Raw genomic sequence first — 24,639 nt, 5'->3', positions numbered from 1 at the left:
GACATAAAGTTTGCATTAGTACTCTCTAGTGTCAAAAACTCAAGACCCTCGCTCATTCTCATGTTTATTTCTGTACAGCAGCGTTGGGGTCAGCACAGATCCACTGATAATGGCACAATACAGCAGATTCAAACCCAACAGGTACCGCAGAAACCCAAAGTAGGCTTTAATCCCGACACCAAACTGACCTGTGGATGAAACAAAATAAAGTTAACACATCTGGGTCATCACCATCACTTAACTTAGGCACACCTACAGTCACCTTCAATTATGCGCAGGGCGTGTCTCCATGGCAACAGTATTGTCAAAGCGCTGCTGACGTGCTCCTTAAAGCGCCTCCATGCGATAAGCCGGCTCCGCCTCCACGATTCCCAGGAGCCAATCTTGTGCCTCTCCTGGCGTTCTTTCCTGTGTGTGACAAGTAGTGGAAAAGTTTAAATGTTTTGGGACTTTGAAGCTGTTCCCAGGTCAGAATGATTACATTTTTTATGCCATTCATCTCCAGAACTATAACAAAAGATCATCTCCTGGCAGTAATCGGAATGATTTTTATATCAGACACACCTGGCTTCTTTTTTGTCCTGCATACACACTGGCAGAGCTTTGAGCGGTGCGCTGTTCATCAGGAGACGCTCATTTTGAACATCTGCGATCTGTATGTCTGGTTTCTGATGCTGTCCTAGACGTGCCTGTGAGCCGGGTAACTCTTCATCTATCTCTGGGTGGTCATCTATCTCACACGAGTCATCGGACAGAACCGATCTGCTGCTCTCATCTGTGCAGATTTAAAAACATTAATTATTCGTAAAAAGTTGCTTTTATTTACTATACATATGTGTCAGGATCAGTGTTGGGGAAAGTTACTTTTAAAAGTAATGCATTACAATATAAAGTTACTCCCAAAAAAGTAACTGATTACATTACTTAGTTACTTTTCATGGAAAGTAATGCTTACGTTAGTTTTTAGTTACTTTTGCGTTACTTTTTCTTGTCTGAGGCTTGATCTCTTTCAGGCCTAGCAGTTGTTTTTTATGACTGAAAAGTTCTGCATTCAGAAATTGCATATTTTATCACAAAAATGTCGAACTCTGGTCTGCCATCTCAGTTTCTGACTCAAACCATGTTCCCACACAGGCGTGTACGCATAAAGTGCATAATGACTACGTTCAGTTTAATTCACATAATTTTTTTAATCAAATTAATTAAACTAAAAAAGTAACTAAAAAATAAATGTGTACATTTAAAAAGTAATGCGTTACTTTACTCGTTACTTCAGAAAAGTAATATTATTACGTAATGCACTTTACTTGTAATGCGTTACCCCCAACACTGGTCATGATCTTTCCTTTCACTTCCTGGATGTATATAATAGCATAGTAAAAAGTGTTTTTACGGTTTGGTGTATAATGGTATACGGTACAGAGATGTGTCTGACATACAATTACAAATACACACTTTACAAAAAAATGAAGGGTTTTTCAAATGAAAGTATTAAATAATAACATAAGCAAGCAAGAGTTTAGGTTGGACTACAATGATGAATTGTGACATCACAACTCTGAAGAAGGACAAAACACAAAATTTGTTGTAACTTTAATAATCAGAGGAAACAGATGCACATCTTATCACACAATGAACCATGATATCAATGAATCAATGACGCCGATGATCATGAGTCATCAAAGATTTTATCATCACCAACAACTTTCACAACATTACACACACATGAGTTTCTTGTAATAAACAAATCTGCATACAAATCTTACTGTTAACTTTTACTGTTCAATACCATTACTGTACCTGATAAAGGCATCTGCATGTTCGATATCCCGTCTTTTTCCTCCATCATGTCTGTCAATAAAAGAACACAAACACAACACACACGACAAATACGGGACACACAAACTGTACAGTTACACAGAAGAAGACATGTCAGGAAGTCAGGAACCACCAAGTGGTTGTCACATACTTCCCAACATCACGAATAACATGTTTACACACTGCCTTGTAAATATGTGAAGTGCAGATGATGTTTTGAGATTTGGACCAACTGATGTTAGTTCCCAATGCAGACTGACTCATTAATGCTTATAGGTTTTAAAAGGGACATATCATGAAATCTGACTTTTTTATGTTTAAGTGCTATAATTGGGTCTCCAGTGCTTCTATCAACCTAGAAAATGTGAAAAAGATCAACCCAGTAACTTGTTTTGGTAAACCATTCTCTGCAAGCATGTGAAAAAAAGGTAATTGAAATTTGGCTCCCCTTGTGATGTCAGAAGGGGATCTTATTATAATAATAGTGCCACTTATTCTTCACTATACAAACACATCACTGTGATTTAGTGCAGAGAGAGAGAGAGAGAGAGAGAGAGAGAGAGAGAGAGTGAGTGTGTGAGAGAGAGAGAGAGAGAGAGAGAGCATTTAAAAGGACACACCCAAAAATGCCAAATTTTTTCCACACCTACAAAGTGGACATTTTAACATGCTATAATAAATGATCTGTGGGGTATTTTGAGCTAGAACTTCACATAGATATTATGAGGACACCAAAGGTTTATTTTACAGCTAAAAATAAGTCTCGTGAAATGTCACCTTTAAAATGGTACTATTATTAGGCCTAGTATTTGCACCATCTTAATGTGAACACTGTGCAGTTGTTTGGTGTAAACATAGACTTTATAAAAATGGTGTTAAGAGGATAAGGGACTTAAAACTGGCAAAGTGCAGCGCCTTTAACCCACACTAAATCCACATATTAAATACCGCTTAGTGGTATTAAAGGCCAAGCGCATCCCATCATGCATCATGTTCTGAATGTAAATCATGAGACTTTTGCCAAAACCTCTTGAGATTTCGTGGAAACTATTAATTGTAATTAATAAATGGATATTACATATTTTGGAAGTAATACAGAAAGTGTTGCACATTTCATTTGTGCAAACGCTTGTTATGTATTGTTATGATAAAAACATCTGCTTTTATCACAAAATTAGAAACAACATTAATTGTGTAGTTTATTCAGGGACTAAACATGAACTTTAATAAAGCTGCATGCACAAAATGAAGATTTTTTACAGGTGCAAAGAATTCTGCTTCTGAAAGTTTCAGATAAGTGTAGATAATAATCTTTAAATCAGGCTTGTGCACAATTCAGAATTTCAGAATTGGCCTCCATTCAATTCATGAATTGGAATTTGAATTGAATTGACTCCGCCCTACAGGAAGTTGAATTTGAATTCGAATGACAGAAAGTGGAATTAAATTCATGGCAATTCAAAGAAATTCCACAGTCACACAACAGAAAGAATCTCACATACATTCAGTGTTAGGAAAGTTACTTTGGGAAATTGTTTTTAAATACTTGGTTAAAGTTAAGCATTCTGGGAAATGAAGTCATGTTTCATCGTGTTCCACAAAATTACAATTACAAAAAAAATCCAAACTTTATTATTTGTTATGTGACTAGAAAACACTTCCTTTTAATGTAATCTGTACAAGTAGTTCAAACTAATATAATTTATAGAATATGTAATGCAATCATATCTGACATATACTGAAACACTTCACTTACTGTATAATATGTATATGAATTTCTTTGAATTTCTATTGAATTGCAATTCTGCTTCCTTTAATTCAAATTCGCATTGTAATTCTAGATCCTGTTTTTGACATCAATTCAAATTCAAGAATTGAATTGGAATTAAGGAGTCATTCTCAATTTAAGTCTGGCGAAATCCAAACAATCTATTTTTTTCTTACAGAGAATGGTTTACCAAAACTAAGTTACTAGGTTGAGCTTCTTCACATTTTCTAGGTTGATACTGGGGACACAATTATAGCACATGGAAAACATAAAAAAGTCATTTTCACGCTATGACCCCTTTAAGTTTAGCAAATGTTAATTTCAGAGTGTTTGTGTTTTCAATATATATATATATTAGGGCTGTCAAAAGATTAATCGCGATTAATCGCATCTAAAATAAAAGTTTGTGTTTACATAACATATGTGTGTGTACTGTGTGTAAATATTATGTATGTATAAATACACACACATTCATGTATATATTTATGAAATATTTGCATTTATATACTGTATATACATTTATATAATATAGAAATATAAATATTCTATATAAAAATATTACCAATTTGTCTTAAATATATATATTATTCTGTGTGTTTTTATATATACATAATATTTACACACAGTACACACACATATGTTATTATTTTGGATGCGATTAATCGCGATTAATTTTTTGACAGCCCTAATATATATATATATATATATATATATATATATATATATATATATATATATATATATATATATATATATATATATATATTTTTTTTTTTTTTTTTTTTTTAAGTAACCTAAATAAAAACAGAATATGTTTTGATGCAAATTGCTTCCAGCTTGATTGGCATTTTTACACTTGCTAAGTGTCCCATTGGATGAATTATTCTACATGCACGCCTGGGATCTTCACGCTAGTGTTGTAGTTCTCAAGAACGGCCAAGAAGTGCCTACGCATTTGCATATTCCACATTTTATCATATGTGTTTTAATGCAGTGACTTGCACCTGTCTTGGTCTTGACTAGGTCTCGGCCTGTCTTGGTCTTGGTCATGACTTGGTCTCGGTTTAGGTGGTCTTGACTACAACGCTACTTAACGCCCACTAGAACACTTGGGCTGAACACAGGAAATACATCATGCAAGTAGTCAAGTGGTCAAGTGCAAAACCTCAAAGTGTATTTGGACGCAAACTTATCATGGCACATCTCTCTCTCTCTCTCTCTCTCTCTCTCTCTCTCTCTCTCTCTGAAGTGTTACATGGGTGAACAGTTAACTTCCTCCTCCTCTGCATTTCTGCAACATATAACAGAGAAATGAGTAACAATGAAGACCACACAGCTTTCTGACGTAAGAAGGACATTCAGAATACAAAACCTTCACAAACAATCTAAACACACACACAAACTGCACTGTTGTCTAATATAAAGTCTAATACAGGACTACATGTGTATAAAACACACAACAGCTTCCTGCCAAAAAGCGAGTAGCCTACATCTGTTTGGTTCACACCTACATTTTTTAAAATGATAAATGTTGAACTATTGTAGACTTCAGTAACTCACGTCTGATTCGTGAACAGAATCTCAGCTGTTGGCGAAGATTCAAAAGACCCCCCAACAGTGAATCGGATCGTACCACTTTTAAGATTACTCAACACACTTTTTTCCAATTACACGGAACGGCTTAAATTGTCTTCACTTATCATTTACACTTTAACTTGACATCATTAAGTAATTTATTTGTGCTTTCGAGTAAGATTATAAATCTTTCACGCACCACCGGAAACTAAAGCAAGATAGACTTTGTACCAATCGCGAACGAATCACTCTTTAGTAGCAGTTATTTTACGTAGTTCAAATGAGCCGATTCATAAAGTGAATGAATCACTCTATCTCTGAAATAGGAAGCAAGCAACGGAAGGACAAAAACATAACAGCACTCGACACAATATGTAATTTAATCATAAAATATTCACATTGTTAATGAATTTGTTAATAAAAAATACGAATGTTGCGAGGGCTATATTTGACAATTAAACGTATCCGTGAATCACTTCATGAAATAGTTTTTTAAACTGAACCGTTGGAACGATTCACAGAAATGATTCAGTCAACACTTTTCGCTTCGTGTTGTCACACAGTGCTGTGGTTGTGAGACGAGCGCACGCGTACGGTGGGTAACATCTCTCGATATATATATTTGTTTACTGCTGAGCAAAGTATCGATCGACTTTACAACGATACAGGAGAAGAATTTATACTTTATACCTCAAATCAAGAGAGAATCAGGTGTGTGAGTTAGACTTCAGTAACGTTAGGTGTGAAAGACTGAAAGTCTAAACATCAGAGTTGTGTCTAATCGCAGTGATGTTCAGTACTTTGATGCATACCATGGTACTAAACGATTAACGATTATTGACATATCGCAGAAATAGCTTTGGTTTTGTAGAAACCTCTATGGTAGTAAGTTACTATGGTACTTTTTTGTTTGTGTCTTCTAGCCAAACTCAGTGATTTGACTCTAAATCAGATACGGCAATACAGAGATCAGTGTCAGGTGTTTACTAAGAATTTCTGCCATTCGAGCGAGACAGCGAATTATAATGATAATATCTGAGATATGAGCACACGCTTGTTTTAGTTGCAGTGGATCTGACAGCAGATATTTGTATCATGTTGTCATCTGTATGGGCTGTGGTGTTGAACATGAACAGCATTGTTCTGAAGGAAATGTGCATTGAAGTGCACACACACGCGCATGGATGCATGCAAAAAAAGAATGGTTTCCGTTGAATTGTTTATGGTTATGTAAAAATCTCTTCTGGTCTTATTATCCATCCTGTATTGCGGATGGAAAAAGTCCGTCACTGTGGAAAACTCTATGGAGTGCTGTATGGTTTTACTTTTAGTGTTGTCCTGGTTCCAGATGTGCTGGATTGTGTGAAATCTGATCTCTGAACTTCAATTTGTTTGCCCTTATTCTCTTGTGTCTTTAGTTTTTCATTTAAATCTTTCCCTTCTTGGATGTGTTTCAAATGTTACCCCCTACGGGGTCGAATCCCATCACTACAGCTTTGGGAATAATAAACAGGATGTCAGTCAGAATATTCCCATGATTAGATAGATACACAAACACACACTCAGACTTTTCGACATTGGCACCTGCGTGAAATTAATCCAAACACTGTTCAGGTTCTTTTATTTATCTGTAAAGTCTTAGTCTTCCTAATAGTCAGTTTTCAATTGTGTTTGTGTTTCATAAGTGATGAAGTTTGTTTGTGGCTGTCAGTAATGCCATGAACTGCTGATCTGCACTTACAGTAATGCAGTTAAACAAACAGCGATCGACTTTGGGACTGACTGATAATGTGCTTTTAAAACTATATGTGAAACTCTCAAACGCAAGATCTTTATTGGAAGGATTTTGAAATGCCTTTTGACCACAGACAACTGCTTATGATGTCATCAGTCTGCCAGTACAGGAAGATTAACCACCACCCACTGATCTCAACAGCTCTAAATCAGTTCTACTCTGTCTCTATTGTCTTCCGGTCTTTGTTGCTTGCTCTGTCCGCTCCGGGTCGCCCGCTCTGTCCGCCCCGGGCTGTCCGCTCTGTTCCCCCTGGGTCGCCCGATCTGTCCGCTCCAGGTTGTTCCCCCCGTTGCTCTATCCGCTCCGGGTCCCCCGCTCTGTTCGCTCCAGGTCGCTTGCTCTGTACGCTGCGTGTTGCCCGCTCTGTACGCTCCATCTCGCCCAATGTTGTCTGCGACATGTCGTCCGCTCCATGTGGCCCTCTCTGTCCACTCCATATTGCTCAATGTTGTCTGCTACATGTCGTCCGCTCCATGTGGCCCTCTCTGTCCACTCCATATTGCTCAATGTTGTCTGCTACATGTCGTCCCCTCCATATTTTCTGTTTTGTATTCTTTGTGTCGTGTTTTCTTATGTGTCCGCTCCAGGTCCCCCACACTGTACGCTTTGGGTCGCCCGCTCTGTCCGCTCCGTATTTTCTGTTTTGTATTCTTTGTGCTGTGTTTTCCATTTCTTGCCGTTTGTTTTCTGTTGTTCTAAAGTGATCAGTGTAGTTTGAATTGTTTTCTTTGTTTGCATAATTAATTACATGTGTTTATGTACATGTAAACCTGCTGTAAACTCCCTTTGTTTATTTTAAAACCTTTTTAATTAAAATGCGTATTAAAGTGTTGTGATAATGTGTTTACTCATACACGCCCATTTTCTCTGAAAGTGAGTGCCATGAACTGGTTATTTGATTTTTTGTGTGCTAAAGGGCTTTGTTAGAGAGAGAAAAGCCCACAGCTGTCTGACTGACACACCTTTAGATTTCCATATAACTGTGTGTGTGAGTGAAATAACATACAGGTTGTGACATGAAAGAGCTAAAATTCTTTCTCTGTGTATGTCAGGTGTGTGAGAACAGCAGCATGAGTTCTGTTCGGATCAAACAGCAGATTTCTCTGGAGTGTCCGTGATTCCTGACAGAAGATCATGGCCACAGAAGAACATTATTACTCTGATCATGCCATTGATATAGAGTAAGTGACATTTGTGTTTTACTCAGTTTACTCTCACTATGAAGTGGTGTGTGAGTTCTGTGTCTGTATGTGTTGTGTTTTTAGATTTTAAAGGCTCTTTTACACTAATGCAAGGGTCTGTCTGTCCTCACATCTGTCTGTCTATCTGTCTGTTTTGGATCAATGCACAATAAGTCTTTCTCTGTTCATGTGATCATGGTAATTCTGATGTCATTGCTGACTCATTTCCATTTTGTTGGTCATTTGATTGTAAAATGCCACATTGTGTTGAGGTCTAATATGGTTTGTATTTAACCCTTGTTATGCATATAGAGTGATTGATAAAGTTTGAATAAATTTCACAAAGAAAGATTCAGGTCGTATTTTACACTTGAATAAATGTTGAGTTAATGTTTTGTTTGTGTATGTGTGTGTGTGTGTGTGTTTGTTTGTGTGTGGCAGGAGTCCAGCTGATGAAGATGGGGTTCACGATTCATTCTGTCAGCTGATCAGAGAACAGAGTCATGAACTTAACGCTGATGTCATAGAGATGAACCCACTTTACCTGGAGGACGAAGGTCAGAACACTTATTATCATCATAAAGTCTGGCCCACATTTCTGTTTATTATGACATGATAAGAGAGCCTGACTGACACATAAACTGACCAATCACAGCACTGTGTTTCCTGGTACACTGAATCTTGGATATAACGTAAAGCCAGCCAATAGGATTAAGGCTTGTCATATATGTTTGTGATGTACATCAGCTATCCGCTAATCTTGAATATATCACTTGAATCTGTTTGTTTTTCTCAGATGATTTCGTAGGTCTAGAAGATCCGCCGTATAGTCCAACTGACGAATACGGCGATGGAGAGCAGCCGACGGATAACTTGATAGGAGAACGCTGGTCGTCTGACACGCTCAGAGTTCTCTCCTCTATGCCCAGTCGAACCATCGGTGTGTTTGTGTTTATAAACATTTCTGTGTTTTCTCAGTTAAAGTAGAACATGAAATGTGATCATCTTCTCTTTCTTACCGTCTCTGCAGGTCGCAGTCGTGGGGCGATCATCTCTCAATATTATAGCCGCACAATGCAGCTGCGCAGACGCAGGCAGAGCAGACCCTCTATCCAGCACCTTCCTCGATCTGCACGTCCCAGCATCCGTGGCTATCGTGTGGAATCAGACGGAGCCGGTTTTGACGAAGGAGGTAAAACTGAATCTTTAAAAACAAGGGCTATGTCATTAAAACTACCTAGATTGCATGTTTTGGGATAAAAATGCAAATCTGTTGTTTTTATTCAATGAGGATTCATTTGATCATAATTGCTCTGTACTAGAGTTCTTCTAGGGTTCAAAGAAATGTTCCCCGACCCGAAATGACCCACATTACTTTTTACCCCGAACCCGACGTGAATAAATACTTCTTTTTTTTTTTTAAAGAAAGTCCCGACCTGAGACAAACCCAAGAAAATTAGACCCGAGTCCGAGCCGACCCAGTTGCAATTTTTTGGGACCCGAATGTAAACGGCACCGACGTGTGTGCAGTCTGCAGCCCCACATGCACCAAAAACCCAGGTGGCCTCGCAACCAATTTGGTCCGCTACTCCATTCGTTTTCATTTGTTATCTGACGACGACACCATGGTAACTGCTTAAATGTGCATTTAAAATTGATTGACAGGTCTGGCTTAACGAAAATTAACCTACCGTCAGCCCCACAATGTCACAAGCACTCTTGGCAAACAGAGGAGGGTTTGGAAAAGGACTCGATGCACACACACGAGAGAGTTCGGGTCTTCTCGGGTCCGTTCTGCAAAACACATTAATTTTAAATTATCAGAGGCCGCTAATATTAATATTAATATTATAGAGCTTCGGGTTTCGGATCCGTGGACCCATGAGGACCTCTACTCTGTAGTTTTCTTCATTTTTAAAATTCAGTTTGTGTAAAAGTGTTTGCTAAATGTAATGTTTTTGGGTGCTATGTATTTAAAACGCCGGTAAGATTTAATTTAGAAAGTTTTGATTGAACATTTTTGGTCGCATACTCATCTGGTACACGTGTTGTGTGTGTGTGTGTGTGTGTGTGTGTGTGTGTGTGTGTGTGTGTGTAGAGAATAAGAGGGACCGTTTGGTGAATAATCTGCAGAATCTACCTGTTAGTGATCGCGTTCGTATGTTGAAAGCGATGCCTTTGTGTCTAGCTGAAAAGAAAGAGCTCAGGTAAACACACAATATAATCACACCTGTCTTTGATCGTGTGTTTATTATATTATGATGTGTACAGTTGTGTTCTGATATGCTGTGTTTTTCAGGATGTTGGCGATGAATAAAGCAGCGCACTCACTGTCTACGAGTCAAATCCCCTGCTGTAGCCAGCTCAAGTATTACATTATCATTGTAAGTCCCCATCATGCATAATGACATCATCATTGTGAGACACTCATGAAAGTAAGCAGGTAGGGTGCTGTATGTATTTTGTGCACAGTATGTAAATTACCTGGAAAGCCAAGATGAGCAACTACATTTGCCAAAACGTCTAGACAACAACCAGAGCACCCTGGCTGGAATACTGTGTTCCAATTGGCTGTTTATGTGGAAGCATAATATAAAACAGTCTCAGCTGTTTCAAGTTAATGTTATGATTAAACTCACCCAGTAAAGGTTGTCTCTCTTTCTGTCACTCTCTCAGGCGGTGAAACACGGCTGGTACAGCTGGTTGTCTTTTCTGTCATCGCTGCAGTTATGGCAGACGGCTTTAAAGCGTGTTAGCGGTCGTTTTGGGACGGGCGTTCTCTCATACTTTGTCTTTCTCAGAACTCTCCTTTTCTTCAACTTCTTTCTGTTCCTGGTCACGGGTTTGCTTCTGGTTGTTCCTCAGGCTGTGACGCATCAGGGACGGGCCCAGGACAGAGCCGTGAGGAGCACCTGGGGTCTTGAAGTCCTCACAGGGGCTGTAATTCTCATTTTTAAATTACAAGATTACACATCAGTTGGTTTAATGCATTGGTCCAAGTTGCTCATATGGACTTTAAGATGGTTGTGCTGCATTTGTCACATGATTAATTCGGTCTGTTTCTTTGTCTGTCAGGGTTATTTCTCAGAGTCTCTGCTGTATTATGGTTACTATAGTAACTACACACTGAACAATGGCTCTGCATCTGTCAATCAGTCAGACAACAGGACGTCCTTATCATATAACATGCCTCTGGTTTATTTCTTTACCATCGGTATGGCGTTCTTCATTACCTGCATCATCCTCGTCTACACGTGAGTCCCTCATATGTGATATCATGAAGCCCAGGATCACATTTTCACACATGTCTTTTCTTGTTGATATTTATGTCAATTCTGTCTGTGGGTAAACATTTTATTTAATTTAGTCTAAGGTAGGTGATAAACCAGTGGGTATGATAAACCAGGACTAGAGATTTTGGACTATAATTTCTATCGATGTTACGCGTAAGACATAACGTTTGTAGACGTATTTAAGCACCGCAGTTTTAAAACAAGTGATTCTAAACCGTTGAAACACAAACAACTAGCCTAAATGTGCACACTGTTTCTGTGTAAGAGGAGCGCGCAAGCTGCGCATCTGCTGCTCTTTATTGGCTTAAATACCCACATGCATCAAAATTTCCATCTTTGCAAGTATCCTTATAACGTCCATTTAGGTCTTAAGAGAAAGTAAACAGATAAAAAAGAAAACGCAATTTGTAAGGGGGCGTATACACCAAAGCATTTAAACGCGGCTGAAAATCCCAGGCAGACGCCAACTCTGGTCGCTCTTTTCAGCTAAGCATATTGTTGCTATGATACTTCTGCTTTGAATATCAGTTGTTGAACAACGCACCGGTTGGTTGTTTTAATATTTGTCCCGCCTTTTCTCCACTGTGATTGGATTGGTGAGTAAGAAGTTACATTGACGAGCTGAGCGTTTCACCCAATTGAAAATGTTTCAACTTTCGGCACTCATCGCGGACAAAACCCGCCAGGTGCTGCCGTTTTTGAAAAGCCAGCGCTTCCATTGAAAACACTTGAAAACATACGTCGGCTACCGGCATAAACGCCTCTGTGTGCACGCCCCCTAACCCTAACTTTGGTCTTAGAGGAAAAGTTACCTAACCTTATCTACCTTTTAACAAGACATATTTTTACATTATTGTTTATTATCCTTACTTCACAGACTGTTTGTTTTTTAAACTTCTTTTTTTATGCTTGTATACATTTTTGTGGGAATTATACAAATTATATGGCATTCAAGTTTTGAATAACATAAAAATCTTAGTAAAAAAAAAGAAAACTACATATCGTTATTATGATATAAAATGAATTATTTAGTGAAATAACATTTTGGTCATATTGCAATTTTTAGATTGTACACTGGCTAATGTGGAAGCATTCTAACATTAAGAGGAAGTGCATTGCATAACCTGGATGCAGCAACAGACTAAACTCTGCCCCAAAGATTTTAATTTACAGGGAGGCTGCTGAAGAGACTGAAGGAAATGAGAAGGCGTATACAGATTGACCTAAGACACAGATTTAAGAAGGGGCTTTTCCATGCATAGCTTTGTATGTTAGTATGAGAGTTTAAAAAACAATACGCAACTGAACAAGAAGTCAATTTAATCTATAAAGCACACATGTGAAGTATTACATGTATTTATGTAAGAACACATGCTGCTGAATTCTGGATATACTGCAGTCGTATTATATATCTCAAAATATGAGTGAAATTCTGCTGATGTTCTGTCTGTGTTTTAATCCTTCAGTATGTCAAAGTCATTCGGGCAGAGTTTTCGTATTGATAAATCTAAAGGACTGTTGGCCATCAAGCTTTTTAGCTCCTGGGATTTTAAAGTGAGCAAGAAATCTTCAGTTCGACTTCAAAGTGAAAACATCGGCACTCAGCTCAAAGTAAGGACGCTTGCGTGTGTGTTGTGTACGTATCATGTCGTGTGCGTGTGTGTTTATTGTGTATGATATGTGTGTGTTTTTACAGGAGTTGTTGGCGGAGGCGAATCGTCAGGAGTTGGAGGTTTCTGCTTTTCAGCGATTGTGCCGGCTTTTTATTCATATGTTGGCGTGGATTATGTGTTTAGGAAGCATACTGGCGTGTGTTCTAGCAGTGTATTACTTCTCTGTATATATACACAAGGTACCACCCACACACACACAAACACTTCTGTCACTCAAAATACGATGTAGACACATGATAATAACGGGTGTTGTTTCATATTTACTGGCTTCACCTGCAGCAGTCATCTTTTTTCTCTCATCTCTTAATGTCATGTTGTCTCACTCAGGAGCTGATTCGTGCTCAGTTAAACTCAACTGATGATTTGTTACTGAAAGAAGCGAGACTGTTGGCTCTTCCTGTCGTTGTATCGAGCATCAATTTCTTCCTGCCGGGATTCTTCAACGCTGTGGCCTGGATGGAGGAATATGATTCTCCCAGTGTGCTCAATTATATCTCCATTAGCAGGTAATCCTGTGTGTCATACTACTCTTCTTCAAGGGCCAGATTAAAAAAAATAGTGTGTTTACCCCTGTTTTTACCTTTTTATGTTATAACATAAGTTGTTTTTGTTATTTTTTGGTCATATATTCATATATTTAAAAAACATACATTTTCCAAAAAGATGCACACATTTTGCCTTTTAATTACTGAAATTATACTTTATATTATTTATTTTATTTTTTTTAAAACAATTGCAGTCTAACATTGCAAAAGCCAAATGTTAATAGTTAAACTATGAACGTTGCCAAAAAAGTGCAAGTGTAAATAATCAGCACTTTTTTTTGTGTAGCACTAACTGTATTGCAGAGCTCTTAAACTTGTTTTGTTTATAACTGTTTAACTTTCATAAATAGTTTTTTTTAAGTATTCACAACATAGTCAGTCTTTTCCTAATGACTAAAATTGCACTTCATGTTTTCTTTTTTAATATTTTAAAGTAGGGATGCTCCGATCAGGATTTTTGCAGGCCGATACCGATCACCGATTTGTTGTCTTCGTGATCGGCCGATACCAATGCCGATACCGATTTTTCAAGCTGATATGCAAGCTCTTTGATGACTGTAACTTTAACATTTTTTCTAGATAAAGTAATACCACAGATGTTGCCTTTGTTATATTACTTGCAGTAATAAGGTATATTATTGTTTTAATAGAGAATCAAATAAATGAGCACAACAAATATTTCTTCTGCAAAGGGAAATTTAATATGCCTTTAAAAAGGCTTATGTCTGTAAAAACTAATGAAAATAAAACAGTTAACCAGGGAACTACACTAACCTTTTCCACTGGTGGCACTTGCGCTACCAACTTTTTCAGTTACTGGCGCAAAATATGATTTGGTCGCACATATTTTTTTCAAGTAATATTTAGGCGCTCTGGTTAATAATGAACAATAATGAAACTGTATTGCATACAGATATGCTTTTTATTTTACTTGCCATCTTTTAAACCACATGCCGCCTTGTTTTCTTAAACGTTGCAGTCAGTGTTTCCCACAGATCTGAAATTTACTTGGTGGTGGTAACCGGTAAAAAGGGCAATCATTACCCACTGACAAATAATGGTCTACTATACATGTGACGAAGAACTAATAATGTGTGACACAACACAATACTTTGATTTATTGAAAATTAATATTAATTTCACATTATATTTCATCAATCTAACCACCCCAAACTTTCTTTGCCATTAACAAACTGACACTGTTTGTCAAAGCACCACGAAAACACTTACTGTTTTTGCACTGATATATGAAGCAATTAGACCCCTTTTATCATACTCAATATAATACAATACTATGTATAGTATATTAATAGACAGTGGAGGTCTATAGATTATAAATGTGACTGATGTTATGACTGATGTTATAATGGTAATAATTTCTATTAAATAGGCACTTTTACTGCTTCTGCTCTATCTTTCTATTTCTCTCTTGCCGATTTAAAAAGCTTAATCCACTTATTATTTCAATAATATTATTCCACTTATTTTATTTTCAAATCTACTTGTTGTCAATGGGCTTGACATTAGCACTGCTTTTTTGCTACAATCTGTGCAAAGTTAATATGGATATGGTTTTAGAAAAGATATGGTTTATTAATAATAAGATTATTAAAAACATGTGAGAAAGAAAACGCAGCGCGCGGTCGTAACAAGAACCATCGCCATAGAAACCGAAGGCACGCTAAACTGCACTCGAGCTTTAGCGTGGTAGCGCTCATGGCCGTTTTCCGATTGACTCGGGTTATAAACTCAATATTAATCAGACTTGGGACCCAAAGTAATTTAACTAGGACCTAACCGGACCCGACCGACCATTTAAAATATAAACCCGGAACCATACGGGTCCCGCGTCCTCAGTGAAGAAAGACCTCTGCTCAAGTTCAGAAACATGGAAGACACGTACTGCGCTTGCGTCGCACCCAATTCATTGAGAAACAGCTGAGCACAGCACGCAAACGCACACTGATGGGGAGAGACACGACGTGCTTTCACGCAAAATGAAGCCAACGTGTTGATGGCTCAGAGCACGAAAACGTATTCTTAAAATCCACATTTATGTTTTAATAAATGCTCATAGTAAATCATAGCATATTGTCTAAAACATTAGGTAGCACATTTGCGACCCATTAAAAATTAGGGTCGCAACGGCAGTTCAAAAGGTCGCATATGCGACCATTTAGGTCGCAGTGTAGCTCCCTGTTAACAGTCTTTACTGTATGAATTAAATATACACGCATTCGTATGAAGTACAACAGATCTTTAGTGAAGAGCAGAGAGTGATTTTATTGAGAGATGAATTAGGTTACTGTAGCTTTAAGACTTGACAGAGATCGCTCTGTTCACGTGCACTGATGACAGGCTGCTGTGTGTGCGCGCGGCGGGTGTATGCAGAAGAGAGAGGCTGTGAGGAAAATTTAAGTTTAAACGCTCAAAACTTTAAAACGCATGCAAATAATAAACTTTTGACATGAGGATGCAATTGTCCGCGATAGATATGTGTTGTATACGCTGTTTGATGGGGATGTGAGGCGGGTCGCGCTGTTAGGACCGGACCGCGCCCTCATAGAAAATACACATATCTCTGTAAAGGCAAAGAGAGAAATGCAAATATGCATGTCGCTCATGAGCCACGGGTTATAAAAATGCTCTCACTGCGTAAAAATGGTCTCTAACTGCAGCCGCATTGAGGAGCCATATGATGACAAAAGTAAACAGAAAGATCGGTTCACGAGATCGGCAAATTTAACGAGGACCGATCGAGTCATTTAATGCCGTTATCGGCCGATACCGATCTCTGGCCGATCGATCGGAGCATCCCTATTTTAAAGATATATGACTAAACCGGCTTTCCATTGCACACTACATTCGGACACGACTGTCAGAGTTCGCCCCTAGTGGCAGTTGTAATGAAATGTCAGTTTAATCGTAAATCTGTGCCAATATGGGAGCGAAGCTCATTTAAGAGCCTTTAATCTAGGAATATAGATTATACTTAAAGGAACTTAAAGGCAGACTTTTTAGAATTTTTGCTTATTCATCATATCCCCCAGAGTTAGATAAGTCCACATACTTTTTTCATCTTTGTGCATGCCGTAACTCTGACTGACGCACACACCGCTAGCCTAGCTTAGCACAAAGACTGAAAGTAAATGGCTCCAGTTAGCATACTGCTCCCAATAGGTGACAAAAAACACCAACATGTTCCTATTCATATGTTGTGATTTGTATAGTCACAGTGTGTACAAATAACAAGTTTATATGAGACACAGCCATCTTTTAACCGTATACATACTGGGAACTATATTTTCAAAAGGCGAAGTGTACTACTTGGGCTATACAAATCACAACATATAAATAGGAAAATGTTAGTGTTATTTTGTCACCTATTGCGAGCAATATGCTAGCTGGAGCCATTTACTTCCAGTCTTTGTGCTAAGCTAAGCTAGCGGTGGATGCGTCAGACAGAGTTATGAAGGGTATTTATGGACTTATCTAACTCTGGGGGATATGGTGAATAAGCTAAAAAGTCTGTGTGTTCCTTAATAATTTACTTCTCATTAATTTAAGTATTCAAGTGTTACTGATTAAGTTCTCTTTGCTGTGTCTCACAGGAATCTGCTATTGAAAGCGAGTGTGTTGGGTGTGCTGTGTTATCATTGGTTGGGCCAGGTGGCATCAAAACCTAAGGAGTTGAATTTAGAGGTGAGACCTGCAGATGTTTTAGAGATGTTTGCAGTGATGCTGGTGCTGTGTGTGTTACTGATGTTTTGTATGTGTGTGTTTGTCAGTGTTGGGAGAGTTTTGTAGGACAGGAGTTGTACCGTTTCCTACTGATGGACTTCATCTTCACCCTGCTCGACACCTTTTTTGGAGAGTTTCTGTGGAGGTGAGAGACATTCAGCAAACAAACCTCATGTACACACAGAATCTGTTTACACCTGGTATTTTAATCCGTCTCTTTTGTCCACTTTTCTGAGGGGATGGTCTATGGGGGAGTCCGTCTGGTTTCCTTTAAACGCGAGCGGGAGAAATAATCAATGGCTTTAAACTGACACATGTCATGTTGCACAATGTTTTCTGATATTTCAGAGCAATAGATGAACTAAGCTCGTGCAACTTTCACATGTTCACAAAATGAAACCTTAATGAAAAAGGTGGAGAGCCGCTTCAGTTTTATCAATGAAAGCCTTCAGATCATGTCCTATGTTAAAACATTGTGTTCGGAACATCACATTAGATAAATGGGCAGGTGGTGTTTTGTGGCTGCTCAAACACATTCGACCATGTGAGCGTCTACGCCTCAAAAGCAATCCGGTTAAACACGTTTTCGACTACCTCTGAATGTGGTCGAAAGTGGACGAGCTCAATGTTTTGCACCCCGTTTACACCCGTCTTTAGCGTCGTCCACTTGCTATCCGATCAAACAAAACACATTTTAATACCAGGTGTAAACAGTTTCCCAGACTTGTGAGTCGTGAGTTGATGAGAAACATTTCATTACTTATTCACAATGAAGTCTTAAGATGCAAATAAATGATTTTAAAATTAAAAAATCTAAATAAAAAAATAAAAAAGTAGATTTTTGCTAACAAAAGATTTCCAGATGAAGGTAATAATAACAATAACTATGTAAAATACTACTAATAAAAACTTTAAATGGATGAAAATAATTAGAAGTTAAATATACAATTAAATTATTGAAATATTTACTTAAAATCTCAGGGGTACTTCAAGAAAATAATTTGTGGAAAGTTCAACAAAAAAGTTTGAAATCCCCTGGGCGTTGTCCAGAAAGCTGGTTATGTGACATTCCCGGGTATGTTTGAATTTGAAAATGTCTTTATCCTCCTAAGACCCGAGCTTTGGTTTGTCTTTCTTGCAGCTATTCTGGGTTAGGGAAAACCAATAAATATAATAACCAAATATTTTTCATAAGCATGATACAGTGTAATTGTCCATGTTTGTATACAACAGGTTCCACTTGCACACAATTACATTTTATGGTGCCTACAACAAAAAATGTGGGCCCGTATTCTTAAAGATTCTAAGAGTCCTCTCAGAAAACTCTTAATTTAGCTTAAAAACTCTTACGTAGGAGTCTTAGCTTAAGAGCGGTTCGGGACTGATCTGAGAGCAACTCGGAGTAAGGAAAAGACAAAAACTTTTATCTTAGTGAGGAGGCGGGATTGACCCCGTTGCTACGTGTGACACAATCGTTTGAACACTGTGATTGGTTGGTTGTCCAAGAAGGAAGAAAAGGTTTGCTTTGAAGTATAGGATCTATATTAGCCATCAATTTTAAATTACAGGTATCATATATACATAAAAATTTAGAAAATATACAATATATAATAACTATATAATATATAATAACTAAATAAAGTATAAACTAATAAACGGCTCATCGGCACAGGAAGATTTCTGCCCATTACACCGATTTCACGTTACATGTAAACTTGCAGATTTGTTCATGGGCGCATGTCTCTGCTTGTTAAAACATAATGGAAACGCAAAGATCCTATACAACTTTCAAGAGTGACAATCGCATTTAAATGCAAGTGTGAATGCCCTAAATGATCACAACACTTGTGTACAGAACAAGACTCACACCTGAAATTGTGATGATTGACACCCTGGTAATCGTAGCAACGTTCTGCCGTCTCCCGTGGTTATCATTCACATCACAGCTTTGACCAAAATAATATTAAAGCATTATGTTTTACGTCTTGGTGTTGTGTGGCGTACTCATTCATGAGTCTTGCAGTGTTGCCAGGTCCTCCTCTTTTTTGTACTTGCATAATGTTGTGGCGCTTTTAGCTCATGAAGTAATGAAGTTTTTGGTGTTATTAAAGTGAGAAGCTGCCGGTCCCAATGATTTTTGCGGTAAAGTTTTTGGATTTATTTTGGTTTATTATTGGATTTTTTTGTTGTATTATTGGATTTTTCGTGCAAGATCAGGCAACACTAATCAGCAAACGCTCTGACATTTTCTGCACTGAAGATTTTTCTCTTTTAGGAATTAAATTTTTTTCAGAAGAGAGTCCTGTCATGTCCTTGATGCATGTTTAAATACTTAATCAACAACTAGTTATTCAGTTGGGTTATGTACACACTATGCAGAGTTTCTGTAAATGCGGTTGTCACTACCTGCATTAATTTGGTTGTAGAATGCGGTTGTACAGTTAAATGCATTGTGTACATGGCCAAAGTAACGCAGTCTGCTCTCAACTCATGCTGTTAACTGAGAAACTAAAACTAAAAATTACAAAGCAGACATTTCAGCAGACATTAAAAGACGTACGACGGTAAAGCTTCTGACCAATTTCACATTGGCCTTTTGAATGACTATAGGCGGTGATGTCCAGATCTTGTCTGTGTAAATGCAGTTTTCTGTGTAGATGATTTATTGATTTGCATGTAATTGCATGAAGCATATTTCTATAATAAACAGATTTTTCATAGATCTGCTTATTTTGTGTATGTAAACTCATGTAAACTTATTTTCTCTCTCTCTCTCTCTCTCTGTGTCTCAGGTTGTTTTCCCAGAAAGCTTTAAAGAGGAAAAGGAAGCCCGTGTTTGATATCGCCAGGAATGTTCTTGAGCTCATCTATGGACAAACTCTTGCCTGGTAATCTCGTAATAATCTCATTTTGATAATAAGATCCTACACAGTAATGTTTATTCGAGCATTCATCTCTTAACATTTGAATATTTGTGTGATGAAGTCTCAGTATAGTTTACTGTATGAATCAGAGAGTCGCTCTTATCAGAGGCGGTTCATCTTACTACAAAACAAACAGATGTCATTAAATCTAAACAAGTGTAATTAATACAGAAAGTCTCTCTCTGTTTTTCTCAAAACATGATCTGGGAAGTAATACAGCCGTAAACATCTGATGTGTATTGTGTTTCTCCTGACAATAGCTAAAGTATCTGTTTACGGATGATTAGATAAGAATTCATGTATGGTTCTCAATGATTTGTGTATTAACTCGTAATGTAACTGTGATAAATGTGTTTGTGTGTGTGTTTGTCTTCAGGTTGGGTGTCCTGTTCTCTCCTCTCCTGCCAGCCGTTCAGATTATTAAACTACTGCTGCTCTTCTACATTAAAAATGTATGTGTGTTTATGTTTGTGTGTGTCTGATATACGGTTGTAAAGGGGCAAAAAATGTTCGGTAAATTTCTGGAAACTTTACATGGGAGCCTAATCTGGGGAATTTTTATAATATCCAAATTGGTAATTTAATTGGAATTTATGGAAATTTATTTAAACTATACAAACATAAATAAATATTTTGTTTGGTCATAAGCAGGTAAATACAAATTTTATCTGATTTTATTGTTAGTAATACTTTACTTGATTTGTTCATTAAGGAACAGAAAAGCATAATAAACATGATTATAGTTATTATAATAGTGCTAGCTTACATGTAGATATCTGATTTACTGGATACTAGCTAGCTACTATATAAACACATTTTTGTGTTTGCTAGGTAAACTGTTCAAATGCAGCAAGTGTGACTTCTGTGGTGAAATTGCATTAAGTCTTCTACGTTTAAGGTCCCTGTTATAGACGGTTTCAGCAGTAACAACATAAACAAGCGGCTTTCGTGGTCATCACGTAACTTCCGGTAAACTCTGCGAAGAATAAATAACAACAAAGTCCTTTTAAAGTAGTTTATTTATATAACAAGAAAAATAAACAACACGTAGATTACATAGGAACGCAAAACTTTTGTTATTTTCGACGAGGTATTTTTTAAGAGTTCAGTTTAGCAACTAGTCAGACCATTAAACAAACAGAAACCGGAAGTAAAGCTCGGACCAGACGCTTATCGCGCCACCACACGTGCGCCCAATGAAACGGTCTATAGACAAGTTTCCACGGTGAAATATGCTGCCCGCCATTAGCCTCTTACTCTGCCAACGACTTCCGGTTAGCGTCTTTTACTGTCTTTGGTTAGCGTGCAGAAAAAGTAAACTATGGATGGTGTTACACGCCGACACGGCTCCGGGACATTTTGTGCTGTTGGCGGTTGCAACAACTCGTGGCGAAAACAAACTCTCTAACCGGAAGTGAAAGGCTAATGGCAGCCTGCCCGGGAAACTTGTCTATAGGCAACTTTGTAACTTTTTTAAATTCCCATTTTATTCCCATTGATTTGTGTTAATTCCCATATATTCCCGTTATCTCTTTCCCTGCCGTTGACAAGTTATCTTGTCAATTAAAGGAATAGTCTAGTCATTTTCAATATTAAAATATGCTATTACCCCAACCAAGAATTGTTGATATATCCCTCTATCATCTGTGTGCGTGCACGTAAGCGCTGGAGCGCGCTGCGACGCTTCGATAGCATTTAGCTTAGCCCCATTCATTCAATGGTACCATTTAGAGATAAAGTTAGAAGTGACCAAACACATCAACACAGCAAGTTTGGTGGTACAAAATAAAACGTAGCGCTTTTCTAAGCGGATTTAAAAGAGGAACTGTATTTTGTGGCGTAGTAGCGCTTTTGTGAGTACTTCGACTCGGCGCAGTAACACCCTCCCTCTCCCATTATGAGAGTGAGAAGGGGAGCGGACTTTTCAGGCGAGTCCAAGTACTCCCAGAGGTGCTGTTGCGCCGTGGAATATAGTTCCTCTTTTGGATCCGCTTGGAAAGGCGCCGCGTTTTATTTTGTACCACCAAACTTGCTCGTGTGGCTGCTCGTCTTGAATGGGAGGGGCGTTGATGTGTTTGGTCACTTCTAACTTTGTCTCTGGATGGTACCATTGAATGGATGGGGCTAAGCTAAATGCTATCGAAGCGTCGCTGCGCATTCCAGCGCTTACGTGCACGCACACAGATGATAGAGGGATGTATCAACAATTCTTAGTTAAGGTAATAACATATTTTAATATTGAAAATGAGTAGACTATTCCTTTAAGAGAAATTTTTTCTGCCAATGACGCTTTCCTGTTGAGCTTTTACAGTAATCTGTAATTCCGCTATTATCCACTAGATGGCCCAATTTATAAAAAACTGAAGCAAAAACTCATTTAATTAATTTTAAACTCCGTTTATGTTTTAATTCTCGCTCTGAATCTGATTTCTAACAAAATTCCTTTACAAAATGCAAATAGTTCAGCTTTTTACTCAAAACTTGGTCTTTTTTAAGAAACCTACCCATATTTAAGAGGATATAAAAAGAAAACAAATGAAGATGGGAGTAAATGTTTTTTTCTCGTTTTGTTTGTTTGTTTAAAAGCAGAGGGTCTGTTCTTTCATTTGATATATTTGTATGTTTATATATATTGATAGAATTTTTTTCCCTGGAAGGCATTTGTGAAACTTTTTGTAAAAAAATGCTGGCAGTCAACTTTTTTAAAAAAGGCTGGCGGGGAATGAGTTAATACCCATGAAAAGTTTCCGGCCTTGAAAATTCCAGAATTTTGCAACCCTAGTCTGATACGAGTGATGATGTCTGATGTGTGTCTGTAGGTCAGTCTGATGATGAACTGTCAGGCGTCTGGGAAGCCCTGGCGTGCCTGTCAGATGACCACTATCTTCATCACACTGCTGTGTTTCCCATCATTCCTCAGTGCTGCTGTGTGTGTCACATACACTATGTGGACGTGAGTGTTAAACGTGCACACACACACACACATGTTGTGTTTACATGTTTTATGGGGACTTTGCATAGATGTAATGACTTTTATATTGTACATAATGTATGTTCAGTCCCCCCATTTAGTTTGATTCATAAGCAGTTTCCTCCTTCTGTTCGAATAATTTCCTCCTGACTGTGTTCTCTGTGTGTTAGGATACAACCGTCCAACAACTGCGGTCCATTTCGGGGTTTGAAGACCATGTTTCAGGCAGGAAAAATTTGGGTTAAAAACTTGGCCGAATCGAACAAAAATCTGGCCTGGCTCACCTGGGTACACACATACCTGGTGGAAAACCCGCTCTTTCTCTTCATGTTGGCTGGCATCTTCCTGTGAGTATCCTGTCTCTCACTCTCTCTATCTTTTCAAATGAAGATTTAGTGAGTGAGTGTTTGCTTTCTTTTTTATAGGATAGTGATTTACTTCCACAGTCAGGTGGTTGACGGGCAGAGAAAGGTCATTGAATTACTGCAGGAGCAAATCGAAAATGTAAGACACAAAACACACACTGATCGAATCACTAAGGTCTGATCCTAGATCTATCATGACATTAATTTCCTGTCGTGACATTGTTTCTGTGTTCAGGAGGGAGAAGATAAAAAGTTTCTCATCACACGACTGCAGGACATTCACGAACGGAGACGTACTGTCTCACCACGCCGTGAGAGAGATCACTGAGGTACACATCTGCAATGATTCACCCATTCTGCATATTACACTCGAATAAAACATTTGTTTTTTATCAGTATTTATGACATGAATTGATGTTTGTGATTGATGAGGGTTATTTTGGACCCTGTTGCTCGTGTCATTTCAGAACTATCCATGTGATGAACGAGACCGTCATGAACTGAAGATTTCTGCTCAAAATCTAAAAACAAACTGGAAATGGCAGGAAAACTGTGGATATGACGGGATCACACAGAGGGACAGAGAGATGTATCGTATGCTAAGCATGCAGATATAAGAGTCACAGTTCATTCAGTGATGATCTACATGAACATACAGACATCTAGAGAAGATGGTGATGACGACGTGATTGACACCTCACAACATACTATATATACTGTACATAACAATATAGATTTACTGTATATTCTTAAGAGAATGATCAGGGTCAACCAGTGGTTAAGAAAGGTTACCCAGATATTGGTATGGTAGGTTGGTTAATTAGTAAATCTGTGAAAATTTACGATGTTGTATCTTGCCGTTTAAATTTTACTGTGAACAAAGGGAATATTTAATACTCTTTAGCTAACTGGACTTTTTACTGGACTCATTTTAATAAACTTTTTTACAATAAATCTTGCCTCCAGTTTTAATATCAAACATCAGTTTTA

At 37.9% G+C, this 24,639-nt stretch overlaps 2 protein-coding genes across 4 annotated transcripts; one reads left to right on the top strand and one right to left on the bottom strand.

Annotated features, from left to right (window-relative positions):
• Nucleotides 1-39: 39 nt before the first annotated feature.
• Nucleotides 40-5,386, bottom strand: LOC141369535 (transmembrane channel-like protein 7). The gene is made up of 6 exons (XM_073876438.1): nt 5,147-5,386; nt 4,591-4,877; nt 1,801-1,905; nt 565-775; nt 263-408; nt 40-188 (listed from the first exon to the last, which is right to left on the bottom strand). The coding sequence occupies exons 2-6, from the start codon at nt 4,634-4,636 to the stop codon at nt 40-42; spliced, it is 657 nt and encodes a 218-aa protein (XP_073732539.1). The 5' UTR covers nt 4,637-4,877; nt 5,147-5,386.
• Nucleotides 5,387-5,603: 217 nt separating this feature from the next.
• tmc6b (transmembrane channel-like 6b) lies at nt 5,604-24,603 on the top strand. 3 transcript variants are annotated; one of them, XM_073876395.1, is made up of 21 exons: nt 5,604-5,756; nt 8,009-8,137; nt 8,579-8,694; nt 8,934-9,077; nt 9,168-9,326; nt 10,236-10,344; nt 10,437-10,521; nt 10,814-11,077; nt 11,213-11,391; nt 12,897-13,041; nt 13,127-13,282; nt 13,431-13,609; nt 17,260-17,350; nt 17,437-17,534; nt 20,182-20,277; nt 20,690-20,765; nt 23,133-23,266; nt 23,455-23,631; nt 23,710-23,788; nt 23,885-23,978; nt 24,117-24,603. In XM_073876395.1, the coding sequence occupies exons 2-20, from the start codon at nt 8,091-8,093 to the stop codon at nt 23,975-23,977; spliced, it is 2,427 nt and encodes an 808-aa protein (XP_073732496.1). In that variant the 5' UTR covers nt 5,604-5,756; nt 8,009-8,090; the 3' UTR covers nt 23,978; nt 24,117-24,603. The 3 variants fall into 3 exon arrangements, with proteins under 3 accessions (XP_073732496.1, XP_055040083.2, XP_055040084.2); XM_055184108.2 differs by having other exon boundaries at nt 9,168-9,329; XM_055184109.2 differs by lacking the exon at nt 5,604-5,756 and adding an exon at nt 5,848-5,872 and having other exon boundaries at nt 9,168-9,329.
• Nucleotides 24,604-24,639: the final 36 nt, after the last annotated feature.

Source organism: Misgurnus anguillicaudatus, chromosome 14 (genome assembly GCF_027580225.2).
Source record: "Misgurnus anguillicaudatus chromosome 14, ASM2758022v2, whole genome shotgun sequence".
Taxonomy (NCBI): domain Eukaryota; kingdom Metazoa; phylum Chordata; class Actinopteri; order Cypriniformes; family Cobitidae; genus Misgurnus; species Misgurnus anguillicaudatus.
Note: the sequence above shows the minus strand (reverse complement) of the source record. Positions and strands in the feature narration are given on the sequence as shown.

Excerpts from the sequence above, each read along its gene's own strand:
- LOC141369535 (XM_073876438.1), bottom strand. The coding sequence starts at position 4,636 with ATGACCAAGACCAAGACAGGCCGAGACCTAGTCAAGACCAAGACAG. Across the intron at positions 776-1,800 it reads CATGCAGATGCCTTTATCAG|ATGAGAGCAGCAGATCGGTT; the intron begins GTACAGTAATGG and ends AAATCTGCACAG. Across the intron at positions 189-262 it reads CGCCCTGCGCATAATTGAAG|GTCAGTTTGGTGTCGGGATT; the intron begins GTGACTGTAGGT and ends TTTCATCCACAG.
- tmc6b (XM_055184108.2), top strand. The coding sequence starts at position 8,091 with ATGGCCACAGAAGAACATTATTACTCTGATCATGCCATTGATATAGA. Across the intron at positions 10,522-10,813 it reads TCAAGTATTACATTATCATT|GCGGTGAAACACGGCTGGTA; the intron begins GTAAGTCCCCAT and ends TCACTCTCTCAG. Across the intron at positions 13,610-17,259 it reads AATTATATCTCCATTAGCAG|GAATCTGCTATTGAAAGCGA; the intron begins GTAATCCTGTGT and ends TGTGTCTCACAG.